We start from the raw sequence: 15,292 nt of genomic DNA, 5'->3' as shown, positions 1-15,292 counted from the left end.
ATAAGGACATCAGAGGACACCTTTCCGCGGAAATGAGATTGAGCCTATTGAAACAAGTCATGTGTCCATCAGGAGAAAATGTGAGTGTTCCAGGCAGAGGGCTCAGCCAGTGCTAAGGGCCTTGGGTGGGGATGAGCTTGGAGTTTACAAGCCCATAAAGTGCCATATACATGGTGTTGTAGGTCAACCTTATATGGTAATATCTGTTCTCTGCCCAGATCCCCTGGATTCCCTTTGTCATATCCCCACCCCCTACCCCATCATATGTTTTTCCTTCCAACAGCCAGTATCTGCGGCTCTGCTTCCCAGGACCACCCAGGGCACCAAAGCCACTTTGCACACTGAGGTAGAAAGCAGGCAGTACTGGGAATGGACATCTGCCCACCCACCCCCTGCAGCCTTTAACCAGTGTTTGCAGGTGGAAACAAATATGGAGGAGTTACTTACACTTCAGAGCTCCCAGCAGGATTGGACTGGCCCCCCTCACACACACGATTGCCCTAAGATGACACTCTGCTCTCCACTTGGCTTCTCTCCCTTCCAGTCCTGCTTCACCCATTCCTGTAACACTCTCCTGGGAGCACATTCTTACTTAGTCACATGACAACAAAGACAAACATATAACTGGTAATGTCTCAGTATGTAGTGGTGAATACATCTGCAGAATATCATTCTCCATTGTTTAAATGATGTCAGCAAATGCATAGACTTGACTACTGGGTGAAACATACATAGGCTGCTACCCTCACTGTGTTATAACCCACATTCCAGGCCTTCAGAACCCCAGGCTGGGGACAGAATGAAGACTTGTAGCCTGTGGTTCTGAGTTCAAGGCACGGCCTTTTGGCATCAGAAAGGGAATGGTGCACTTTGGGAAGTCAAGTTGAATAGATTATCAGGGAAAAGAAGCTAAAGATAGTCTTTTCCAATTCTAAGGTTGCTCAAAGCCTCAAGAGATAGTCTCAGCATGTCAGCCACACTGGGCTAACATCTAAGCCTGTGACAAAGCCCTGTCTCCTACATCCCGTAGCCCTTCCCCAGTCCAAGTGCAGCCAAATCCTTTTTAGTCAAGGCCTCACCCCCCATCCCCTGCATAGCACAGGCATCCATGCATTCATTTCTTCCTTCTTCCAGCAGACATTTATTAAACACCCATGTGAGCCAGCTGGTGGAAGGCATATTAGGCAGATGCCCAGAATCCTACAGGTGCCAAGAAGGAAGGAGCTTCTGACCCCAAGGATCCCATCAGCTTTGAACATGATCTCTGTCCCAACTGGGGACCCATTTGTGGTAAACTATTACAATAATGGTCTTGAGTCCCCTTTTCAATGTGACCTTGTCATTCCTCCTATCCAGAGATAGAGTCTATTTCCCCATCCCTGAATCTGGAATGGCCTTATATATTAGTCTTGTATTGCCCTGTGACAAATTACCACAAAATTAGAGGCTTAAAACAACACTCATTATCATTAACATTCAGTTTCTGTAGGTCAAAGGTCCAGGAATAGCTTTCTTGGTCTCCAGTTTGCAAACAGCTGACTTCTTGGCCTTCATAACCACGTGAGCCAATTTCTTATTAAATCTTCTCTTATATATCATTAATTATAACAATCCACTGACTCTGTTTCTCTGTAGAACTCTGACTGATACATCTGACTCTGAAGGCATCCTATACATTCTTTTTGTGATTGGCTTAATAATGCCACCAAAATATACACTTTCTACTTCTCAGAACCTATAAATATGATACCTCACATACCCTGTATAAATGTTACACTACAGTAAAAGGGACTTTGCAGATATGATTGAGGAAACGATGGGGAGACGAGGAGATTATGCTCCATTATTTGGGTGGGCCCATTATAATCATGGGGGTCCTTATAAGAAGGAGGTAGGAGGTCAGTCCTTTGTTTAGTCATCAATTCAATGGAGACTACACCTCAGATATCAAGAAAAGGTCAAGACTCAAAAAGATAACAATGAAAGAAATAGCAAAGATCATCAAAAGCAAAAGTATGTCATTAGAGACCAAGGTGAAGATCATCCACACCCTTGTATTCCCATTACCATGTATGGGTGTGAAAGTCGGACAATGAAAAAGACTGATAGAAAAAATATTGATTCCTCAAAATACGGCATTGGAGCCTGACCAGGTGGTGGCGCAGTGGATAGAGCGTCGGACTGGGATGCAGAAGACCCAGGTTCGAGACCCCGAGGTCGCCAGCTTGAGCGCAAACTCATCTGGTTTGAGCAAAAGAAAGCTCACTAGCTTGGACCCAAGGTCGCTGGCCCCAGCAAGGGGTTACTCGGTCTGCTGAAGGCCCGCGGTCAAGGCACATATGAGAAAGCAATCAATGAACAACTAAGGTGTCGCAATGTGCAAGGAAAAACTAATGATTGATGCTTCTCATCTCTCTGTCCCTGTCTATCCCTCTCTCTAACTCTCTCTCTCTCTGTCTCTGTAAAAAAATAAATAAAATTTAAAAAAATGGTTAGCATTTAACATGAGTTAAAAAAAAAATACGGCATTGGAGGAGAGCTCTACAGATACCTTTGACCATCAGAAAGACAAACAAGTAAGTCATAGAGCATATTAAGCCTGAAACATCACTGGAGGCTGTCTTATTCTAGGCACATCATGAGAAGGCAGGGTTCTTTAGAAAAGACAGCAATGCTGAGAAAACTATAAGGTAGCAGGAAAAAAGGAAAACCAAATATGAGATGGGTTAACTCCATAAAAGACGCCATTGGCATGAGTGTACAGGAACTGGGAATAGCTATTGAGGACACATTGTAGACATCACTCATTCATAGGGTCGGCAAGAGTTGGAGTTGACTAAACAGCATGTAACATATATAAATAGGAGGTCAGTCAGGGGAAGGCAAAATAAAGATTGAAGTGATGCAGCCATGAGCCAAGGAATGCCAGCAGCTTCTAGAGGCTGGATGAGGCAAGAATGAATTCTCTCCTAGAGGCTCCAGAAGGAACCAGCACTGAGGATATCTTGGTTTAGCCCAGTGACACTGACTTAGGACTTCTGATCTCCAGAACGGTAAGATAACAAACTTGTCTTGTTTTAAGCCACCGAATTTGTGGTAATTTATTACAATAGTCATAGGAAATTAATACATCTTCATTCTGGCACTAGTCACACTATATGGCAGGTTTCTTTCTCATCTGACTGAGAGTACATCAAGCCTGGGCAACTCTGTTTCTGATAATTTAACACAAAGCCTTAAAAGGGGCTCACAAAAGCTGCTGAATGAACTAATAAAAGATTAATACCAGCTTCATTCAGCTGCCTTTCTTCCTCAGCCTGAAAGCGCGCACGCGTGCGCGCGCACTCACACACACACACACACACACACACACACACACACACACACTCAATATTTACAGAGTTCACCTCCCCATTCTCCCCTCCCCACCCTAGCAGAGCAGATAGATTCTTACACCCAAGCCCACCTTGAGTTGGCCAGCAAACAGTTATTTCTCAAGAGCACGTTATCAGGGAGGAGGGTAATTTCTCCAAGGTAATAATTGGACAAGTCTACAAAAATGCAGAAATGAAAAGTGGAAATTTTTATATAGTTGATTTGAAATCACAAGAACTGGTGTTGTATCACAGATATGTAAAAAATCATCTTTTCTAATAAACAAATAATGAGAGCAAGAGGCAACCCTGACCCTTACCACTTCCCCATTCCTCTCCACCTCCACCTCAGCCCCACCGCAGCCACTAAACGATAATGAAATCTGAATTTAATGACACCAAAGGATTATATTTTATATCGTTGAGAAAAGCAGATTCCAGTGTGAATTATATGGCCCCATTTTGTTTAAAAATATAAGTTAAATATATATATAGATAACGTATATAGTATATATCATACATATGCATATGCTGTATATGTGTATTTATATAGGCATAGAACAGAGGCTGGACGAAGATTCGTGAAGATATTAACAATGGTTTGATGAAGATTATGGACAGTTGCTTTGTTTTATTTTATTTTTTTAATTTACAACGACTGTTGATGTAATAAAGTTTAAATAATTCAAAATAAATGAAGCGTTTTGTGTGGCAGGGCTACTTTGTGTCCTCTCCCGGAGAGCCCAGATCTCTCAGCCCCTCCCCAACTAGGAAGCTGGGGTCCGGTCTCCGGGTAAATAATGGCGGAATCGTTAGAGAAACTGCAGGCGGCAGGAGAGTGACGTGGCCAAGGGGACTGGGAATCAGAAAACATAGACAGGATCGTGAGGTGGTTCCTACTGAATAACCCAAGGATGACCCGCTTTGGACTCAATTTGGAGTATGGGGACCCCGTCCTCACCCCGCCTCCTTCTTTTCCCTCCCCCTAGCGCCACATCGTCCTCGTCCTCCCCGAGGTCTTCACCCAACCTCCTGGGTGAAGGCAGGTGCCACCCAAGACTTTGGCCTAAGAACAGATGCACAAGATCAACCTGGCCTTCCTGGGCCCTATTCACCCCACCCTAGCCCCCTTTTCTGCAGTGGCGTATTTGTTTTAATTCATCTGAACTGGTTACTAAACCACACTCCCACGAATACATAAATAATGGATGAGGGGGCAATGTTTTAAAGAAATTCCCGCAGGGCTTGGCAAGACAACAGCAAATGCATTTCTGCTGTATCATATTTAACTGTTTGCAAACTTCTACAGCGAAGATGCGCAGAGGCTGCAAGACTCCATCGCCCTTCCCAGGCCTGGGGCCTGGTGAGATTTGCATCAGGGGATAGGACTAAAAGGAGGAATAAGTTGTCAGCTATCTTGTGGCCGGGAAGATGGAGAGGGGAGTGGAAAATGTTAAGACTGCACTTCCCTGGCTTCCCAGAAGCCCAGCATCCACCCAGCTCCAGGACACCTCCGGCCGCCAAGCTAGGCCCCTTTAAGACTCAGCGCGCGCCCCCGCCCCGTGTGCGCTCACTTTCCCTAGCAACGGCCCCGGGGGAGGGGGAGGTCCTGGCAACGGCGCGCTCGCTTGGAGGGTCACGTGACGGCTCGCAGCTGGAGCGCGAGCGCGCGCCCCGCCGCGCGTCCGCCCGTCGGGGCTTGTGTGCTGCGGCGCGTGCGCGAGCGGTGCAGCACCGGCCGCGGGAGCAGGGAGTATTATGGGCTGTGGGTGCCGCTGAGCAAGATGGAGCTGTCTGCAGTAGGCGAGCGCGTCTTCGCGGCCGAATCCATCATCAAGCGGCGGATCCGAAAGGTGAGCCACCTCCCGGGGCGGGACGCCTCGTCCCGCAGCCGTTGGCTGGGTCTGCGGGCCATTAAGGCGAAGCGGTCCAGCTAACCTGGGCTCTCTCGCCCACCCCCGCGCCACCGCCTCCTCGCGTCTCCGCATCCTCCCCACCCCCCACCCTCCCTTTATTTCTCTCTCTGTTTTTTCAGGGACGCATCGAGTACCTGGTGAAATGGAAGGGGTGGGCCATCAAGTGAGTGTCGCGGGCGAGGGGGGAGGGGAGGCAGCGGACACCCGGCATTTTTTTTTTTTTTTTTTACTTGGGGGGTTGCTCACGTTTGCTCCCTCGCATGTGCCTCTGCCTCTCTGGTTTTCATTTTTATTTTCTGCATGTGCAACTCGGCAGGTATAGCACTTGGGAGCCCGAGGAAAACATCCTGGACTCGAGGCTTATTGCAGCCTTCGAGCAGAAGTGAGTTTGGGAAGCTGGCAGGGGCGGTGGGGCCGAGGCTCGTCTGGGGCACCGCGCGGGGGAACGGGGGAGCCAGGGAGGGCGGCATGGAGTGGGGCCCGGGAAGGGGCCCTTTTTAACCTTTTGCGTTTTTCCGTGGCAGGGAGAGGGAGCGTGAGCTGTATGGGCCCAAGAAGAGGGGACCCAAACCCAAAACTTTCCTCCTGAAGGTAACCTGGCCCAGCCCCAGCAGCCCCCTCTCGGGCCCCTAGCCCCGGCACAGCTCCACAACTCGGGGCCTGCAAGGGAGGGACAGATAGGCGGCTGCCCAGGAGGGCGGGCCTTTCCAGATGGGCCCCAACTGGGCAGGGGGTGGTTGTGAGCCCCCGACGAGCCCCTGGCAGTGACCGCCACCGGCTCCAGCTTCAGCAAGAGGTTTCTGGGAGTTGGGGGTCAGGAGGGGGATAATCCTCCCTGACAAAACCAGAGTTTGGGGAGGCCAGCAGGGATCCAGGAGGGGGGTGGATGAAGCAGATGCGGGCTGCCCACCTGAGTGGGTGGCAGAGAGGCCCCTTCTGTACCTGAGAGCCCTCATCTCCCCCAGCCTTGAGCCATCTCTCCTTGGTCTCTCTCTGACTGGAATTAAAACACAAAGGGAGAGTGAATGTGGTCTCCTTCATGACAGGGAACAGGGAAAGGCATTTGGGAGCCACCTGTCTCCCTGCCCCCAGCTTTCCTCTCTCAGAATTTGTTCTGCATGCCTTCCCTCCTCACTGGGGGGATTCAGCTGGAATTTGACCTTAAATCACTTCACTTATTAGAGTTTATCACCGAAGCTGGGCCACCGGTTCAGAACTCTGAGCCTCAGTTTCCCCCCTCTCTGGCTGTTTCTAGAGGCTCTAATGAGGATGGAGTGGTGGAGTGAAAGCATAGTGCATTAACCTTGGCAAGGAAGGGAGTCCTAGCTCCAGAGGAAGCCATTTTAGTTTTGGGGAGTTTATTTTGTTTTATTTACTTTTTTTTTTTCACTGAGAAAGAATAGAGTCTGGAAGAGGTTGGACAAGATGACCGAAGGTGGCAGGCAAGGCTGCCCTGTGGGCCTTCCTGGGAAACTAGGGTCACCCCCTTAGCTAAGATTGTCTCAGGGCCCCTTCCCACCCTGACAGCCTGGGACTTCGTGACAATTGGTGCAGGAAGGGCTATGAGGACTCTGCAGAGAAGAGACTGTGTACAATGCAGATGCTCAGAATCACCAATTTATTCAAAAAGCTCAAAGCCCAATGAGAGGGAGTGGGCCTCTCCAGCCCCCCCTCCACCCAAAAGGACTATTTATGTGTAAGGGTTTGATTTGGACCTAAAGCAGCAGTGAAAGAAATGTTGGTTTCCAGAATTACATATTTCACCGACCCCTGGCCTCGATACACACACATCTTACGGGATCCATGAAGCAGCTTTAACCCTTGATGCTTCTTAGGAAGGATTAGACAGAACAGCTGGAGGGCTGGTGGGCTGTGTGATTGCCTTGCTGCACTGCTGGAGCACCCTCTAGCGGTGAAGTGAGTAATGATAGCTTTTTTTTTTTTTTTTTAATCTAGTTTCTGAGCTGGCTATGGGCCTAACAGTGCTGAGCCCCCACATGGATTATCTCCTTCAATCTCCTCAACAACACAGTGAAGTGGGGATTATCCCCACTTCGCAGATGAGGAAATCAAGGCCCAGAGAGGGGAATTGATTTACCTGAGTTCCATCACCCAACTTTATGGCTTCGTCCTGTCTTTTTCTTCACCCTGTCCCTCAGAGAGTACACATTGAGTTAAGGGGCAAGGTGGACAAATAAACACAGGAAATCATGAAGGGACGGGATGGAGAGGAGGTGAGAGGACCTTGACTGAGCGATGGAGATTAGCTTGATCTGACCCCATTGCTCTGTGAGTCACTGAGAGACAGTGGGTGTAGTACACCAGTTACACTCAGCACTTTTTGTTGGGAACTATTTTGAAAGGAACAGGTTCCCAGAAAGTAGGTTGCATTATCCACATTTATACATAGGAAAACAGGCCAGAGGGGTTAAATAACTTGCATACACAGGGTATCAGTAGCAGAGGCTAGGCCTTGACTCTTCTGTGCTGTCTGTTGTACATACCAACCCCTCAGAGCCGTGCCTATTGGCCCAGTTAGAGTTCTGTAAAGACGTTGGCTGTGGTTACCATTTTTAAATCATAGGCAGACCCAGCTCCTACCTTCAAAAAATTCTCAATCTGGAGAGGGGAGAGAAAGAGGAAGATTAAACCAGTCCTTTTTTTTTTAGAAAATTATACATATTTAGAAATTATAATAGAAATGTTTCTCATCGAAAAGTTCAGAAACCATACATTAGAAAATGCTTATTGCTCATCTGCCCGCCCACTCCCCATGGACAAATCTAGTATTAATTGAGTATCTACTGCATGCCAGGCACTGTACTAAACATGTAACATGTACTGATGATCATAAGAGCCCCGGTGGCGGGTCCTGCTGTGATTGCACAAATAGGCAGAGGCACAGGAAGCCCACTGAGCCTAGATCTGATGTTTGCCCACACTCGTAGCCACTCTTCAGGGCCAGTCCATCACTGCTGAACTCTGGCAGAGCCATTTTCACAGAGGTCCAAGGGCTCAGGCAATATGCAGAAGGAGTAAATGCTAACCCCTGGGGGGATCAGAAAGAATGGGGATCACCTAAAGCTCCAACGGGGTTGAACCTGCAAAAACCCTGCCTGGTGTCCTTCCCCTGCCTTTGGGAAGGGATGTAAGGGAACCAGTACCTGACTGTAGGCTAAGAGCAAGACGAACTGACATCCCTGGCAAGGGCGGGGTGGGTACTGTGTGCTGCCACCTAGTGGCTGAAAGGGTTGTTGACCAAGCAGCCCCTGGAGACCTGAAGAGTGTGGGAGGGCCGTGTGACATTAAAGTGTACTTTTCCCACATTCCAAATGAAGGAAGGCATCCTTGCTTACTCAGCAGATAAGTCAACACACACCTCTTCTGGGGGTGGTGGTCAAATGAGTGTTCAGGTTATCTCCCCAGTACTACTGTGGGATGAGGTAAAGAGACCCCAAACCACAGATCCCACTCTCAGACAGCTCACAGACTATGTGAATCTGTCCTTGGCCACTACCATCACCCACCTGGATGGATGCAGTCACCCCCAGTGATTCCCTGCCCATAAGGAGCCAAGATATCTGTAAAATACAGATGAGTCATCCACCACTACCCTCTCCAGCCATTGCTTTCGGTCCCTTGGCCACTGCATCCTCTCACCACCAGGCTGTCTGCCTCCGTCACATGTCAGCAGCACCCCTTGAGCAGGCCGCCTAGGCCTCTGCAACCACCTGGGACACAGACTCGGGAAAGTCCAGGGCTCTCTCCTACTCGGGCCTCATCCTCCAGGACTTGTGCCCCTATCTGTGCTCCTCTGGGCCCACACTTCCTTTACTGCACCTAGGCACCCTTCATCCTAACTGCTTGTTACTTGTCTTCCCTGAGAAGCACAGACCCCTGGGTAGAGGCTGTGTTTGTAGTTGTAGCCTCAAGCAGCTGGCATGTCCTCAGAACTACTTTTATTGTGCAGGAAGGATAGTTAGACCATGGAGAACAGCAGATGTGGTCTTGTGAGTCCGTTGCCTGAACCTGGGGTCTCTGAGGGCCCTGCCCTACCCTGAGTGTTCCACAGTTCAGCAGGCATGCTACTGCAGAGTCCTGGGGCTGCAGCTGGGCCCAGGTGCCTGGGACAGGATCTGGCTGCCCACAGAACCCTGTTCAGCTGTCCTGCCCTGCCATTTTAGTGCAGAGAATATGAGGTGGTCTGTCCCATAGGCAGTGAGTGATCAGCTTGGGTACAGCTGGAGATGCAGACTGTTCAAAAGCTGAGGGAAACCCCAGGAAATTTGGGATCCTGCAAAGTAGGTCACTAGGGCTGCGGTGGACAGGAAGGGAGGGGCCCCCTCTCTCTGTCCCCAAGAATTGGCCCAGGGAGGAGTGCCATGCTGGGCTGGGCTCCTTCACAGAGCATAGTTGGTCAGGGGCTTCTGAGCAATGGGCTGTTCTCTGTGTAGTGTCCCAACTTTGACATTCCTGGGTTGTCAGCAAGGGCAGCCACCGACTTATCTGATTCCAGTGCCCATAGCCAAGCTTACATAGGTAATGTGGGTCTTGGAGCTGAGGCTGGACTAGGGTCTGATTTGCCCTCTGATCTCATGCGCTTGCTTTGCCTTTCTGTATCAGTTTCCTTTTATCTCTGAAATTGGGCATGAGCAGTACTGATCCTCCTAAGTGCTCTCAGGATGGTTTAGAGAGACCATTTGTGAGAGTGGCTGGCACAGGGGTATCCAGAGGAGGGCAGCAGAAGCTGAGCCCCCTTTAACCCACTCCTTCCCCATAGGCACGGGCCCAGGCCGAGGCCCTCCGCATCAGTGATGTGCATTTCTCTGTCAAGCCGACCGCCAGCGCCTCCTCACCCAAGCTGCACTCCAGTGCAGCCGTGCACCGGCTCAAGAAGGACATCCGCCGCTGCCACCGCATGTCTCGCCGCCCCCTGCCCCGCCCAGACCCCCAGGGGAGCAGCCCTGGCTTGCGCCCACCCATCTCGCCTTTCTCCGAGACTGTGCGCATCATCAATCGGAAGGTAAAGCCTCGAGAGCCCAAGCGGAACCGCATCATCCTGAACCTGAAAGTCATCGACAAGGGCACAGGAGGAGGGGGCGCTGGGCAGGGGGCTGGAAACCTTGCCCGCCCCAAAGTCCCTTCTCGGAACCGAGTCATCGGCAAGAGCAAGAAGTTCAGTGAGAGCATCCTTCGCACGCAGATCCGCCACATGAAGTTCAGCACCTTTGCGCTGTACAACAAGCCTCCTCCACCTGGCCCTCTGCAGCCGCCACAAGCCAGCAAGGCCGACATTGCTGCTTCCACTGCTCCAGGGCTGCTCCTGGCGGCCCCCACAGCCCCCTACGACACCCGCAGCTCCAGCTCCTCTGGCTGCCCCTCACCAGCACCACAGTCCTCTGACCCCGAGGATTCTCCCCCCAAGCTGCTCCCTGAGACCATGAGCCCATCTGTCCCCGACTGGCGAGAGCCTGAGGTGCTCGACCTGTCCATCTCTCCCGAGACAGCAGCCACCAGCAAGCGGGCACCTCCCGACGTCGCTGCTGCTGCCAGCCAGGCACTTCCCAAGGCCCCTGAGCCTGCCGGCGCCTCCTCTGAGCCAGAGGCTGGGGACTGGCGCCCTGAGATGTCACCCTGCTCCAATGTGGTCGTCACTGATGTCACCAGCAACCTCCTGACCGTCACTATCAAGGAGTTCTGCAACCCTGAGGATTTCGAGAAGGTGGCTGCTGGGATAGCAGGCGTCACAGGAGGCGGTAGCAGCAGTGGGATGAGCAAGTGAGGGGCTCCACCAAGGAGGGGGCTTTGGGGGGGCCCTCCTGCCCAAAGTCATACCCTTGTTCCCGCCCCCACCCTCAGACACCTCTGCCTGTGCTTTGCTTGTTTCAAATGGCTCGGTGTTGATCCGGGATGGGTTGGGCAGTTGGAGCCCCCTGAAGCCCAGTGGGGGTCAGTTCTGGACCAGGTTAGGGCTGGAGTGAGGTGAGGGCACTGGGAAGTCTTCCCTCTTGTCATTTGGCACCCTCCCTGCCCATGTACAGTGGGGCCCACTGGGTGGCTTCTAGGGAGTCCCAGAAATGGGGTTCAGCTGCCCTCCACATCCCACCCTATTCCCCCAGCTTGCTTCCAACTCGTGCACACAGCATCTGACTTGGTGCTAACCCGGCAGTGTGAGGCCCCTCAGACCCCTCCCAGTGTGGGCACTGTTCTTTCCTTCCTCCAGATGCCGAGGCAGGAGGGGCAGGGATGGCAGGGCCCAGACAGAGGTTGAGTGAGGCCAGCCTCAGCCCCTCTCTCCACGTAAATGGGGGCTGCCGTGCCGGAGGCAGGGGTCTCCTGCCCACTTTTGGAGGAGATCCAAGCACCCCCTTAGGTCCGACCCCACCTCTTTACTAATCCCTGTCTGGACGGTGGGAGGAACTGGCAGGGGCCTCACACTGACACAGCCTCCCAGCATCTAAAGGCCCCTTCAGTTCTCGACCAAAGGTGCTACGAGAGCCTGCTGTGGGAACTTCCCACTGTGTGTGCACCTGCTGCCTTTTGGCATGTTTGTGTGTGTATCTGTATGTGCACTGGGCACAGGGTCCAGGCTTCCAGGCAGCACCCTTTGTGGTTCCTCAGAATAGGGTGATCCAAGGCCTGGACCTTCCCTGCCGTCAGCTGGCCTGTGGAGGCCACCAGGCCAATCGTCCCAGCCTGGGCATGCTGGGGGTGTGCACCCGCATGCCCTTCTATTTTGGTGTGGTCAGCCTGACTAGCCAGGCCTTCAGTGGCTTCACTTATGGCATGGTGGGGACTGAGGTAGAAAAGGGAGACCCCGACCTGAGCTTCCCCTTCCTCCTGGGTGTTTTTGGGGAAGGAGGAAACCTGGTACTCGAGGGTCTCTGGCTTCTCTCGCCCCTCACTTTCGCTTCTGATTGCTGAGGCTCTTTCATAGCCCAGCCTGCTCGAAGCAGCGGGAGGCCTCTGGTGCCCTGGGCAGCTTTTCTGTCCCTCTGCTGCCAGGGAGCTGAGGTATCTATGCCAGTGGCAGAGACCAAAGCCCCAGTTTTAGCCCGGGTACTGGGAGGATAGGCAGGCCAAACGGGGTGGAGGGTGCAAAGAGGGGCCTGTGCTCTTCAGGAGAGTGCAGGCTTCAGGGCCAGGGGTCTGGGGCGCTGTGGCCGGCAGCCTCGGGTGGCAGCCCAGGGCCCCAGTCGGTCTTAGTCATGCATGAGTGGCATGCCCTGCGCCAGACTCAGCATAGCTCCCTACCTAGTATGTGCAGTGACAAGTGTTACAGCCCAGAAGCATGACGGCAAAAGGTAAGAGAAGGCAGAAAAAGAATCCAGTTAGGGAACAAACGCCTTTGTCCTAAGTGTGGGAGGACTTTTCCAAATCTCCCCAGCAGGGGCTGCAGCCTGGCCCCTGGCCCCCCACCCCCCAGGATGTAGAACAAGGGTTCTCACAGGGTCTGGGGGGCTGGCACTCCCAGACCCCTCCCCACCTGCCCTTTGTGTTGGCTCTGTGGCCGTCCAAGTGCCAATTGGCTTCCCCCCAAATAAGGGCTGGTATTTCTCCTCTGTCTTAGAGGTGATTTCCCCCGACCCCTCACTCCAGGTGAGTGATCACCTGGGTGCCAGTTACAGGTGTTTCCAGAGACCATAGAAATGTGTTTTCCTGAGAGTCTGTGTCATTCGTGACCTTTTTTGTAAAGAAGTTGTGTTTTCAGAGGTGATTTTATGACAGGAAAGTGAAAGAATTAGTTTTGCAAAAAACAAAAAAGGAAAAAAAGAAATAAAAAAAATATTGTGGGATTCCTATAGGGTTCGGGGGGGAGGGGAGAAAGATATTTAAAGAGAAACTAGTAACGCAGTGATTGCACAGGTGAGGTGGCAATGTCAGGAACAGGAGTGGGGGCCTTGGTCAGGCTGGTGGGTCCCCAGGATTGCAGCCAACTGCCTGACTTCCGTGGTGTGAGGCAGAACGAGCCCTCCCTTGTGTCCTGGGCCCGGACTCCACACCTGTCCTCGCTCAAAGGATGACAGCTGGTTCCAAGGGAACTAGCCAGAGCTGTAGGGGCCTACCAGATGGAGCTGAGATTTGGGGAGCTGGGGGTCCCACCATGGCCGGGATCCATCATTGGTGACTTTCTCCAGGAATGCTGGTGAATAGGTGCAGCTGGGGGTCTTACTCTCCTCTGTTCGTTTGTCAGCTGTTGGGCCATCTGGTCCCTACCACTGCCACCCTGTGGCAGGGGAGTGTCTCCCTCCCCATCACCCCAAAGACCATGACACCCCTGAGCTTCCCTGGCCAGGTAGGAGATGCAGGCTTCAGGAAGACAGGAGCTGTGGACTCGGGAAGACTTAGGTGGTGACACTAAGGTATTGGGGGTAGCCATGGGGAGAAGGGAGTGCCTTGCCCCTTCTCTTTCCACCGGCGGTGGGTGGGTGGCTGGCTGCCCCGGACGGACGCACAGCCTCGCAGCCCCACCCCTCCTCGGTTCGTGCAGAGGCACACATGCACACTGCTCCGAGGTGGGCACAGTGTTGGGAGCAAGTAGAGCCCTCCTTACCTCTCTCCCAGGGTGGCTTGGAGTGGGGCCCAGAAGCCCCCCACACACTTTTGCATGGATCAGCTTTCATGGGCCTTTCCCCCTTGCTGCTTTTCCGTTTGCCTAATTACCAAGCAGAAGTTGCAGTCTGGTTTGCTTTATTTTTATATGTGAAATGTCCCCATGGCCCAGTCTCCTCCCATGTTCAGTATTGGTTGGGGCATCAGTCATCTCCCTTAATGCCACCCCTCCCTACCCATGTGTCATAGGAAACAGGTGAGATCTTGTATCTCTGGTTGGAGGTGGGAAGTTGGGACCCTTCCCTGTCTTGTTCCCCTCTCTGACCCTCATCTACCTGTCTGTGGAATGGGTGTATTAGGCAGTAGGACCTCTTCATACAACACTGCTGGTGTCCAGGCAGCTGCTGGGGGTCGGGGGTGGTGGTGGTGGAGGTTGTTGGCACTGGGCCTCCAGCCTCCCACAGCCCCGTTCATTCTCAGCCTGCAAAGGGGTCAGGGTTCAGATGAGCTCCGTCCTTCCTCCGCTCTGGAGAGGTGACGATCATGGCCCCAAACGCAGTGTGAGGTGTGTGGAGTGGAAGGGATCACCCTGTATAAGACAAGGAAACGGGCTTCGAGAGGCAGAGCTGCTTCACCAGATGAAGAGCCCAGCTACTCTGGCCTTTGCCCTTTTTAAAGTTCCTTTAAATGGTGGGGCCTGGGCCTTGGGGCCACCACAGAGCTGGCAGGCCACCCATGAGCCAGACGGTCCTGGGTGAGGGGTCAGCCCAGAGTGGGAAACTTAGCTCGGGAAGAGGGTGGAGCTGAGCAACCTCCAGCCTTTCCAGCCTCTGGAGACCCAACTGGAAGCACCATCTTTCCCACCTTTGGGGTTTTGTGGTTTGGTTTTTTGTTTGTTTTTGTTTTCTTGGGGTTTTGTTTTTTTGGTGTTTTGGTTTTTTTTGCACTTCGCCCACACGTGGAGAGTGGAGCCCCACTTGCTCAGCTCCACAGGCTCCCATGCACTAGCCCAGGGCAACCCCTTGGGGGCTGTATGGTTTAAGAAATCACTTTTAAAAAGGAAAGCATTTAAAGATTTTTGTTTTTTCTGTCTGCATCTCCTCTCAGATTCAGAAAGCCCAGAATTATGGTCTCAAACTCCAGGAAAGGGTCTCCCCTGCCTGACCGCATCTTGCTGACAGTCACCAAGATGCTGAAATGGGAGAGGCCGAATGGGGACTGAGGGCCCCACCTCAGGCCTGCAGGCCCCCTCCCCACCTTGAAGGAGTTGGCACCTCACTCCAGTGAGTGAGCACCTACTGTGTGCAATGCTTCCACTAGGCTAGGGGGACGGGGCTGATGGTCTAACAGGACCCTTCGCAAGAGGCCAGGGCAGAAGGAACCAGGGCAGTGGAGTTCTGGGGCCTGCCCCTGTTTTTGGCCAGAGTGGAGGTGGAGACTATCTTTTAT

General features: G+C 52.4%; 1 protein-coding gene across 1 annotated transcript; it reads left to right on the top strand.

Moving 5' to 3' along the window:
- Positions 1–5,066: 5,066 nt before the first annotated feature.
- Positions 5,067–14,960, top strand: CBX6 (chromobox 6). The gene is made up of 5 exons (XM_066358430.1): positions 5,067–5,227; positions 5,410–5,453; positions 5,607–5,672; positions 5,815–5,881; positions 10,071–14,960. Exons 1-5 carry the CDS (start codon positions 5,159–5,161, stop codon positions 11,070–11,072), a joined length of 1,248 nt encoding a protein of 415 aa, XP_066214527.1. The 5' UTR covers positions 5,067–5,158; the 3' UTR covers positions 11,073–14,960.
- The last annotated feature ends 332 nt before the right edge of the window (positions 14,961–15,292 follow it).

The sequence above is a fragment of the Saccopteryx leptura genome, chromosome 1 (genome assembly GCF_036850995.1).
Source record: "Saccopteryx leptura isolate mSacLep1 chromosome 1, mSacLep1_pri_phased_curated, whole genome shotgun sequence".
In the NCBI taxonomy this organism is placed as follows: Eukaryota; Metazoa; Chordata; class Mammalia; order Chiroptera; family Emballonuridae; genus Saccopteryx; species Saccopteryx leptura.
Note: the sequence above shows the minus strand (reverse complement) of the source record. Positions and strands in the feature narration are given on the sequence as shown.